Raw genomic sequence first — 10,815 nt, forward strand, 5'->3', positions numbered from 1 at the left:
TTTGACAGTTTAAGAAAGTGACTAGTGTTCCTCTCTCCTTAGAATTTAGATAGTAAAACTAAATTCAGATGTGAAGCTCCTTTTTTTTTTTTCAGACTTTTAGTCTGACTGGAAGTAAAAAATCTCCGTCAATTCTGAAGTGTGATAAACTGCTTTGATATTCATGATCAAACAATTCTTTTGAGTTTGCGGCACAAAAGTTAACAAAAGTATTATTCTAATCAACAACATAACACATATATTTTATTGGAATCCTCAGAAAAATCATAGTTGGTAAGACAAAAAGTGCCCCAGTAGTTTGGCGCACATTAGTAGGCTCTCATCTAATTCATTTGGAAGGGAATATTACCGATTATGTTCCCTAACACACAATAATAAGGATAATATATTGATTAAAAACAAAATCTTTATTTTTGTCAACTTTAACTTATTTGATTCGAGCAATAAATTAACTCTTATTAGATATGAATTCTAAAATCTGAATGTTTTACAGAAATCAAATGATATTGGGCCTAACTCAACCTAACAAAACCGACTTATTCGGGGAGGATTGCCCTCACCTTATTAAGTGGATCATGTCAATATCTCCAGCCAATGTGGGATTCTATTACGCCCCCTCACGCACAGCGTGAACCATGCCAAACCGCTGCGAATAAGTCGATATTGGGGGACCCAACATTACAATATTGGGCCTGCTCTGATACCATATGACGGAAGCAAAAGCAAATGAAGAAGGAAAAATCACTTCTCATTAGAATAATGAACTTGTGTACAAAATACACTGATAAAGCACTATTTATACATACACAGGTTGACTTACCCACTTAACCAAGAATAATTACAAAATAACCAAATCCTTACTAAGTCTAAAAGAATGTAAAACCATTATTTCAAGAACGTAAAGGTATTTATATTTTTGTATTAATATGATTCCTTAAAACATATCCTTTTTCTTTTTTGAGGATGAGACCAAATTCAACATCTACTTGAAAATCTTATTTGAAATAGAATATTAGATAGATTCAATTTTAATCTTGTCGGAGTCCGGTAGATTCGAAAGGTTGACGTGTCGGGAGTTGACACGATTAAGTACACGGTTTGTCGGAAGCGGATTTGACATGGTCAAGCTTCGAAGTAGATGATGATGGCGGGACCTCCGATGAAGAAGTGGTCAGTTATGCTCAAATTATGCTAAAAGACATGTGTCTTAAGACCCTCTTTGTTGCCAAAATGACGAAAATGCTCTGCAAAACACGTTAGAGAATCCGCAAAACAAATAAAAGAACTTCGAAGATGAAGAATGGTGGGAGGTGCGATCAAGTAGTTGATGGAGATGGAGAAAAAGAGGCCGAATGTGCGTTGATAGAGCAGTGCTCTGGAAACAAGTGTGGGCTGCTCGAGAAGCGAATATGGTGACTTTAGTGGTGAATAAGGCTTGTTGGAGAGTGAGAGTGAAGTTGGTGCGGTGGATAAGGCTCTGGTGAAAAGAACTCCAAGAGCAGCGCGTGTCGCTCTGGAGTGAGAATGATGCTCGGAGCACTTGCTCCAACGGTGAGCGGAAGTGACCCTAAAAATGAAGACTTGAACTTTGCCGAAAAATGTGTAAAGAAACTTCGAAGAACTTTGTGATGGTAGTGGAAATGGATCAAAAAGTGTTTTGGGAGAGTTTCCAAGATTGTCAACACTTGGAGCTTTGAAGAACTTCAAGAACTTCAAGTCTCTGTAGCAAGAGACTAAAGAAGACTAGAGAGAGTGATATGAGAAAAATGAGAGAGCTTTTAGAAGATGATAGGAGTTAAAAGGTGGGCTCAAAGTTCTTGGGTCTTCAGGTTTACCTCTCGTCCGGCGTGCTCTAATAGACGCCCGCACAAGCAACCCCGATAGAGCAAAGCCTTTTGACACCTTTCTGGAGTTGAAGAGAAGATTAGTCGAAAATGGATGAAGACTTCTGGGAACTTGCTCTAGGAGTAAATCGGCGGCTCTCTAAAAGAAGCATGCATACGCGATCCAAATGGAGTAAAGTCATCATAAGCCTTTCCGGGATTGAAGAAGAGCTAGTTCAAAAATGGAAAGAAAGGCTCATGGTCGTTGTTCAGAAGCTCAATCGGTGGTGCTCTGACGGAGAATTGCACACGTAATTTCCTTTGGAGCAAAGTTGTCAGGTGACTTTCTGGATTTAAAAAGGAAATATCCAAAAATGGAAAGACTTGGAGGCAAAGTTTCGGATTTAAAGCTAACGTGAAGAGTTCCAAGGTCTGAAATTCTCAAGAGTGTTTGACTCAACTTCATGCTCCGTTGACTTCCTCTTTCGGAGGTCTCATCGCATATCAGACCTTATCAGAGATGGTTTACACAATATTGGCTAAGCAGCCATCAAGTTGGCTCTAACATGAAAGTTGCTCCGAATGAAGCTACTCCGACGGTGAGCATGCTCTAGACGAAGGCTGCTCCAGGTGAAGCTACTCCAAAGGGCTCTAAGCGAAGATTGCTCTGATGGTGAGCTGGGTGAGAAGAAGTCAAAAGGAAGGATGCCTGCCACGAAAGAAGCCTCCATTACGCATCTCTGGTGTGGGTAGAGCCTTCGTTAGAGTCAAAATACCGAGAATCAACATTGACGAAAAGGAAGAGGTTTTAAGGTGTGGACTTAAGAATTTTGGGCTTTTAAAAGGACGGGAGGAAGGCTTTTGGAAATTCTCCATCACCCATTTGTATTTAATCAGACTAGTTCTGAAAACTCCCCAAGTGAGATTCAAATTTGATCGAATTAAACGACAAACGGGCCTACTTGATCACACATGGCCCACCAAACCACAACCCACGGGAGTTCTCCGAGCGTGACTTGGGTCCACAAAGTGAGCTCAATAACGTCACGTGACGCCATGGTTGGAACTGGACCCTCGGATGGACCTGATACAAAATCGGTTATCAACAATCTAAACTTTTTGATACCGACATCTTGAAAAGCTTTTTTAGAATAAAGTACTATCCAAACTCAATTTTTAATCTAAGCTTTTTAGGCTAACTCAGTTGGTATTGAGTTGGTATATTTTAACTAGTGCAGTTGCAATCTTTTAATATTAATTGGTGTAACACTTGTTAAATCACTTATTAATAAAAGAATGACAATTCACGTACCATATAAATTAGTATTAAAAAGTTAAGATTAGTGTTGAAGTTCTTAACATTATTTTTTAATATAATAACACTAACAATAGATAGTACTATGCACAATAAATAACTTGTGGTACCCTCTCTGTGGCACAAATTTTTGGAACTGCTGAAAAGGCCTGTCATCTATACATGTAACAAATGACAATATAACGTATATTATACTGACCCAGTATATATTCTGTTTGTTCATCATAATACTTTGCATCAAATAATAGAGAAAAGATATTAAGGCCTCGTTCACTTCGCTGATTCGAGTTTAGAATTTGAGTTGAGATGTGATTTTATGTGAGAGCTTTTTACTGTAGCAAAAAAATTAGATGTGATTGTTTGTGAGAGCTTTTTACTGTAGAAAAACTCGAATTCTAAACTCGAATCAGCGAAGTGAACGGGGCCTAAATTTTCACGCCCCTTAAGCTATACAAAACAGAGTGATGTAAGCCAGAGCCTCAGGCTACGAAAGAACTTTTTCTTTCTTACAGCCTGTTTGTTTGGAAGGTTTTGAAAAGTTTAGTTGGTTTGAACCCAAAAACCCATGTTTGGTTGTAAAAACTTTAAATTTGATTTTGAATTTTGGGTTCATTTCAACCTAAAATCAAAGGTTCTCTCTCTAGAGCTTTACTCTCTTAAGGTTCTAACCTAAAATACTGTTTATAAACCTAATTCAAAGATACCCATAAATTATTTTCACTCACATTTCTTTAAAAACTCATAGTTCTATTGACCAAATACTGGTTGAAACTTTTATTTTCAGTTTAAATTTTACACTACTAAATACCAGTTCAAACTACAAAGAATCCACATATAAGTTTAAACTCAAAAAACATTTTCTAAAAGTTTAAACCCACCAATTTAAACCTGCAAAGCAAACGGCCCTTAAAAGTCTCTAACAAACTTTTGCGTGTCCGTTCTCTTTCAAGTAAAAAGACTATGAGAAAGAGAAATGTTAGTATCACTCTTTATGTTATTTTTTAATCACTTTTTACATTCAATATTTGACACGTAGATTTCACTATCTCATTTTTTATTTAAATAATAATATATCAGATTAGTAGAGTCCACATGTCAAAAAAATAATAAAAATAATAATAATATATTAATAAATATAAAAAATAATAAAGAGTGATAAAAATAGTAATACTAATATTTTTTTTTGTGAGAAATAAAGAGTGACAAAAATAATGAGGCTAGAAATAGGAGATTTATTCTTGGAGATCACCCATTCTCTTGGCACAACTAACGCAATCATCCAATACTGTCTTCATATCATATTTGTAAACAAAACCCTTCTCAGTTAGCTTTGAGGAAGCCCACTTTATCTGTCTCTTCGGCCCATCCAAGTACCTGAAACGATGAAACCCATACAACCTGAAATTCTACTAGTATTTGATAAATTTGCTACTGAAAAGAAACACTATTTTATAGTAGCACTGCACATTTGTGAATATCATGTCATATGATTTGAATAAAAAGTGTTATTGTTGAAATGTAAATTAAAGAAAGTGTCGTTTCCGTGACAACCAAGTTTCACTTGTCCATGGAAAACTTACAAAGTGTTTTGACACTTTATAAGTTACTACAAACTTTAAACGGGGTTAGTGAAATATACACAAGGATTTGAGCACGCGTAGTAAGGCGCTTACACTGAAATACAAGACTTGTAAAATTTTTGAAAAGAAGACAACTTTTGTGGTAAGCCAGACATTTTTACTCTACAGCTAGGTACTGCTATTTCAACAGTTGGATTAAATTTTTAACAGTCTGATATGAAAGTATTCATGTTAAAAATTTAAGTGTACGCTGCAGAACTGCTTCTAATCATAGATTAGATCACTGAAAAGTTTTTAATGGTCAAAGTAGCAGCATCTACTTGCAAATCGAAAATAATGTAGTTCCTACCATAAGTTTTGTTAAAAACAAAAAATAAAAATAAAAATAGAGTTTCTCTTGTAGGACAAAAAAAAAAAAAAAACTATTGATAGTTATTTATTTTCAGCAGTTAAATATGTATTATAAATTATTCGTTCTGCATACTTTTTAATCTCATGTGATGTTAACTAGAATTAACGTTTAAAAACTGGCCGTGTTGATAAAGAGGCCTTACGGAGGGGAAAAAAATAAAAAAAAAACAAAAGAAGAAGAACAGCTGCTCACTCTTGCTTGACGTGAAACTGAGGATAATTCTGTTGAAAGTAGCTAGCAATTTCTGCAGACGCGACAAACGAGCTTGCACATAAGATTCTTCCTTGGACGGATGGATTCTCCATGCAGAAAATATGGGCTTCGCAGACATCATCAATGTGTATTAATGGCACTTTTCCCATCAACTCCTCCAAATACGTTATTGAACTGTAATGTGCTGCGTTGTTTGTGAGCTGAGAAATTGTCACCGCCACAGAGCCGGGCGTGTAGGATAGAAGTGTATCACCTCCAACAAGACCACATGTAAGGGATACAACCTCCAATTCGTCTTCATTTTCTTTTCCAAACCTCAACATTTCCTTCTCTGCTTGTATCTTTGAATCTTGATAGGCCTATATATATATATATATATATATTACACGTGAAATTTAGGTCACCATTATATGAGTATTTTTAAATTGTCTAAAACAAGTGGTTTTGTGTTTGAAAATTAGGAGCTTTCTACGGCGTGGGAATACTACTCTATTTACTGGTAGTACTGTATATTCCTTATTATTGTGTCTGGTAAAAATTACATCAAAATAAAATTTTTTAAAAAATACAAAACCAATAGATACTAATTTAATGGTTCAAAACAGAGCCTATCAATACAGTATCAACCCCACCATAAAATTCTCATTGAAAATATATAACAGACATAACTAAAAAAAGGAAAAGATACAAAGTTAAATGATAAAGTTAGCACCTTTAAAAAATCACTACCATAAGGAATAGAAAGATTTGAAGGAGACCAACACGTTTCGTCCACAAAGTCCTTGAAACCACTTCCGTCATCTTTCAGCGGAGACGAAGCAAACACAGATGCCGTAAACACCAAGCGCTTCACGGTTCCTGATCTTTTACACGCTATTGCTATGCTATTCACGCTGGCCACGGCAGCATCACTTGTGCTCTTGTACTGATTTAGATTTTTTTTTTTTTTTTCAAGTCTAACCGTTAACAAATATTGCCACATGATGTAAAGACATAGACAAATTAAAATTTATGCCTTGTTCATCTTATCGATTCGAGTTTTTAATTTTAAGTTTCTACAGTTAAAAATTCTCAGAAAATGTCACATTTAATTTTCTTTAGTACAATTAAAAGCTTTAAAAAAATATCACATCTCAACTCGAATTGAAAACTTGAATTCACGAAACGAACGAAGCCTTAATAATTAATTAGTAGGCAAACCTGAGATCCAGGAGTTTTCTCAAAGGGAGTGGCGACATGGAAGACGAACTGACAACCTCGAATCGCGTTCTCAAACTCTTCCGGTCTGAACATGTCGGCTTTGAACAACACTAATCTTGTCTCCGAGCCAGGAAAGCTCTTCAAAAGGCTTACCTTAGTCAGATCATCTGAAATTCATGGCGGTATATAATAATTAAGCTTTTAAGTCAAATTGCAAGATCAATAAAAAATCATTGATCGTTCAAGTACTATGTGTTAAAGAGAGATATATACAATACTACGTACCCAAGTTCCTTAGAGTTGCATGAACGGTGTATCCTTTGTCTAAAAGCTTCTTGACAAGCCATGATCCAACATAGCCTGCACCTCCCGTAACGCATACTTTGCAGCCACTGGTACTAATCTTCTCCATCAATCTAAATTTATTTTATTGCAATATTGACCCAATTCTCTACTGATCTCTTCTTGTTTCCAGTTAATAAATTCTTTGTTAATTGGTTCTTATATATTTTGAAAGCTTAATAAGGATTTTTCATAGACAAAAATAACGAGACAAAATATTGAGTGCGTTTGGAACTCATTCCAAAATAATTTTATTTTTTGTATGAAAATAAAAATGAAAACGTTTTTAATCTCAGACAGAAATCATTTTTAAAAATGCGGTTGGTAGTTTTATGAAGAGATTGTTTTTAGTATAAAAAAACTCATTAATATCTCTCTCTCTTTCTCTCTGCTTGAGAGAGGAGAAAACGAATATAAAACATGAAAAATGACTAAAAATTATTTTTCATTTCTCTCTCATTTTACACTAAATCAAAAAATCATTTTCTATTTTTTATCTTTATTACACCAAACGTTATTTTAAAAATATTTTTATTTTTTTCTTAAAAAATATGAAAAATAAAAACGAGATTAATTCCCAACATTATCATTATTTTTCTATTATTTTATCTCACATAGGTGATCATTTATGAGGAGACTATAATTTTGTATCATCTAGAGAGACGTGTGGGGTGAAGGAAAGGCGGGCTCGGGAGATAGAAGGTAAGACGGATGTGAAAATAGAGACCTTCGGATTTTTTTTGCACATGGACCCTGAACTATGCACTCAATTCTAATTTGACCTCTGACTCTCTGTTTTATACAACAGACTATGATATTGTTTGTTGGTATTACATTGTTAAATTAATAGCTCTTTACATTTAATAAACAAAAATTGTTACACATATAAACATATTAGTATAATATTGATAAAAAAAATTTTAACCCCTACTAATAAATCTGACTCCATCACTGTTAATGATGATTTTTTTTCCCCTCATTTTTCTGTTACTTTTTTTTTTCTTCTAAAAGAATTCTTTTAACGTGGAGGAGATTCGTTTAATGATGATTTTTTTCCCCAAATTTTTCTATTACTTATTTTTTTCTTCTAAAAGAATTCTTTTACGTGGAGGAGATTCGTTAACAAATCAAAACGACGTGTATAGTGGGGATAGGAATTCTGATGCTCTTTTTAAGCTTTTTCTACGTTCTGGAAGAGTTCCCCAAGCTAGAGGTTACCACCTCTAAGTGGCTTCCATTTTTGTTTGCACTTTGCAACTTGCAAGGCTCAATATATATTTCCTTCTCCGCAAACGCTTTTTTTTTTTTTTCAATAAAGTCACCCCAAAAAACTGCGGGAGTTTTAAAGAAAATAGTTGCGTAGGAATTTTGAAGATTTTTTTAGAATAATGTATTGTTAAATTTTGGTTATGTGGTTTTTTTAGCTTGATGTTCTGGGTAGGTTATGTTGTTTTAGGATTTGTAGGAATCAGATAATTAAAAATAAAAAGATTGTTTTCGTTTTTTTTTTTTTCCTGGAATTGTTAAGGTCTTTAATTTTCTTTTTAAGTTTTTAACAAAAGTTTAAGTTTTTTTCTTGGGAAAATGTCTCGACAACCGATAAAAATTAAGGCGAGTTTTTAATTTGAATTGAGAAGTGACTTTATGTGAGTAAATACTGTAACAGAAAAAATTAAATTTAAATTTTTATGAAAAAAACACTATAACAAAAATTGAGTTGTGATTCAAATGGTCTCATATTTTTTTAATTAAGTTGGACCCGCTCTCTTATCTCAGAGATCGTTTTTTGGATGCTAATTTCTGATGTTGGCTTTTGTGGATTCGTATACCTTTTCATGGTTGCTTTGGTGATTTTGGTTGGTTGGTTGGTTGGATGCAAACGAATTCTTCTATTGTGAGTTCTTGGGAAGTTTTCAATTTTATTTATTTTTTTAATTAAGTTTACTGGTTCTTTTCTTTCTTTTTCTTTTTTTTTTTAATCTTTTGATTACTGTGTTTTACATAATTATGATTTCAATTTTTAGTAATCTGTGAAATATTAAATGTTGCATCTTGGAGCCCTCTTTGTGCCCGTGACGGGAATGCTCTACCAGTTAAGCAAGGTGTGAAGAAAGAGGACGAAGAAGAAGAAACATTAAGGTAGGATTAATGATGGGATTTGGTATTTTTGCTGACATGAATAAAATTTTAATTGACGTGGTCTTTGGGTGATGTGGTCTAATTTATTGGCCGGAGACAGAGAAGGGTGCTTGGAGACTGAGGATCTTAGGAGACGTTTGGTTCATGGATTAGAATCATAAGATTAAAATCATTTTCGATTTACGTGTATTTTTTGTGAGAAAAAATACTGTAACAAACTATGAATCATGATTCGAATCGGGGTATGAATCTCCCAACCAAACAACCCCTTAGTCTCAATTAAATATATATCATCAATAAACAAGCAACGACAACTACTAACAAAAGGATATTGTTTTCAACAATATTGAACCCGATACATTTGAACTGGGAAAAATCCAATTCATTTAATATGTAAGAGCAGAGAAAATTATTTAACTATTTATACTTAATTAATACCCGTTTGACTAATATAGTTGTTTAATTAAAAAAATATTAATCAAAAGTGAGGAGTCACAATTCAAATTTATACACTTTTAAGAAGTTTTTGTCTACTTTCCTCAATTAAAAAACATTGAATTTCATGGATTGAACCTACTATTTGGGCCTCTTAAATTAAGATTGTTTTAGGCGTATTTTGCACTAGAAGTCATAATTAATTCATGGGTGACAAATGCCCCTTAAAGTGCAATGGTCTTAAATTTTTATCCTTTATTCTTTATTAACACCCTTTTGTCAAATAATTATATTTGTAAAAAAAATGTATTAATCACTTTTAGAGGGTAAAGATTGTAATTTACTCTTAATTTCATTGTAAAATTAGAAATTAGAAACTTAAACAGTTGTCAAGGGAAAAGGGAAGAAAAGAAAGGGTGGGGGAGGGCGGTATTTATTTTATAAAACTTAGGAATATATTATAGTCATGTTTGGTTCATAAGTTTGAATGGAAAAGTTTAAACAAAAATTTAAATTTTGCGAGAGATATTAAACACTGTAGCAAAATAGTTTGAACAATTATAATTCGAATCTATAAAATAAAGGGGAATATATTTTTAATCTGTAGTCCAATTGTCTTTTGAATTTGGAAACTCTTAGTTTGTTATTAATTTAAAATCCTACGTACCAATCCAATTTAATATGACAGATTGGATGGAACAATTGGTGGATTCAATAACGACTCTTATGGTACAATATATGCGTACAAAGATCAACTGATGACATTTTTTTTATTACTCATCCCAATAGTACAAAATGCAATCTCCCAATAGGAGAAAACATGGTGATCACGTAATTTACATTCCAATAACCAACAACAAAATGCTTAATTTTTTTTATATCACTAATAAAAAAGTATTAAAACCAACACTAGTTTTTATTTTTATTTTTTTATGTTACTGCTACGTTTGATTTTTCAAGTAATTGTATTTATTACCAACAATTAATATGATTGTACATTTTATGTAATTACTTATTGTAATTATGATTATTATTTATGGTAATTATTGACGTGAAAGTAGCATAAAATAAATGTACAAATAAGTAATGTCATTGAAACTTTATTGTGCTATGGAAAAATAAACCCTAGATATTAGTTCCAGGAAAATAACAAGAAAATAATTATAATCAAGCTAGCAACAATGTTTATTATAGGTCACCCATTCTCCTCACACAACTGAGGGAATCATCCAATATCATCTTGGTATCATATTTATAAACGAAACCCTTCTTGATTAGCTTTGACGAATCCATCTCTATTTTTCTCTTTGGCCCCTCCAAGTACCTGAAACGGGGAAACCATATATATATATATAT

General features: G+C 33.2%; 2 protein-coding genes across 2 annotated transcripts in view; both read right to left on the bottom strand.

Annotated features, from left to right (window-relative positions):
- Positions 1 to 4,329: 4,329 nt before the first annotated feature.
- On the bottom strand, positions 4,330 to 6,955 carry LOC21400588 (putative anthocyanidin reductase). Its single transcript, XM_010097488.2, has 5 exons — positions 6,829 to 6,955; positions 6,544 to 6,710; positions 6,056 to 6,268; positions 5,323 to 5,702; positions 4,330 to 4,512 (listed from the first exon to the last, which is right to left on the bottom strand). The coding sequence occupies exons 1-5, from the start codon at positions 6,953 to 6,955 to the stop codon at positions 4,371 to 4,373; spliced, it is 1,029 nt and encodes a 342-aa protein (XP_010095790.1). The 3' UTR covers positions 4,330 to 4,370.
- Positions 6,956 to 10,647: 3,692 nt separating this feature from the next.
- The window catches only part of LOC21400589 (putative anthocyanidin reductase), a 1,934-nt gene continuing 1,766 nt past the window's right edge, over positions 10,648 to 10,815 (bottom strand). The window contains exon 5 of the mRNA XM_010097489.2: positions 10,648 to 10,783. Coding sequence (XP_010095791.2) covers positions 10,648 to 10,783 — 136 coding nt within the window. The remainder of the gene's footprint in view (positions 10,784 to 10,815) is intronic.

The sequence above is a fragment of the Morus notabilis genome, unplaced genomic scaffold (assembly GCF_000414095.1).
Source record: "Morus notabilis unplaced genomic scaffold, ASM41409v2 Scaffold355, whole genome shotgun sequence".
Lineage (NCBI taxonomy): Eukaryota > Viridiplantae > Streptophyta > Magnoliopsida > Rosales > Moraceae > Morus > Morus notabilis.

What these genes read in the sequence shown, in the direction of transcription:
- LOC21400588 (XM_010097488.2), bottom strand. Translation starts at nt 6,955, where the DNA reads ATGGAGAAGATTAGTACCAGTGGCTGCAAAGTATGCGTTACGGGAGGT. An exon ending in TGCAACTCTAAGGAACTTGG is followed by an intron (nt 6,711 to 6,828) that starts GTACGTAGTATT and finishes CATGAATTTCAG; the next exon opens with ATGATCTGACTAAGGTAAGC. An exon ending in CAGTTTCACGTCAAGCAAGA is followed by an intron (nt 4,513 to 5,322) that starts GTGAGCAGCTGT and finishes TCATCGTTTCAG; the next exon opens with GTACTTGGATGGGCCGAAGA.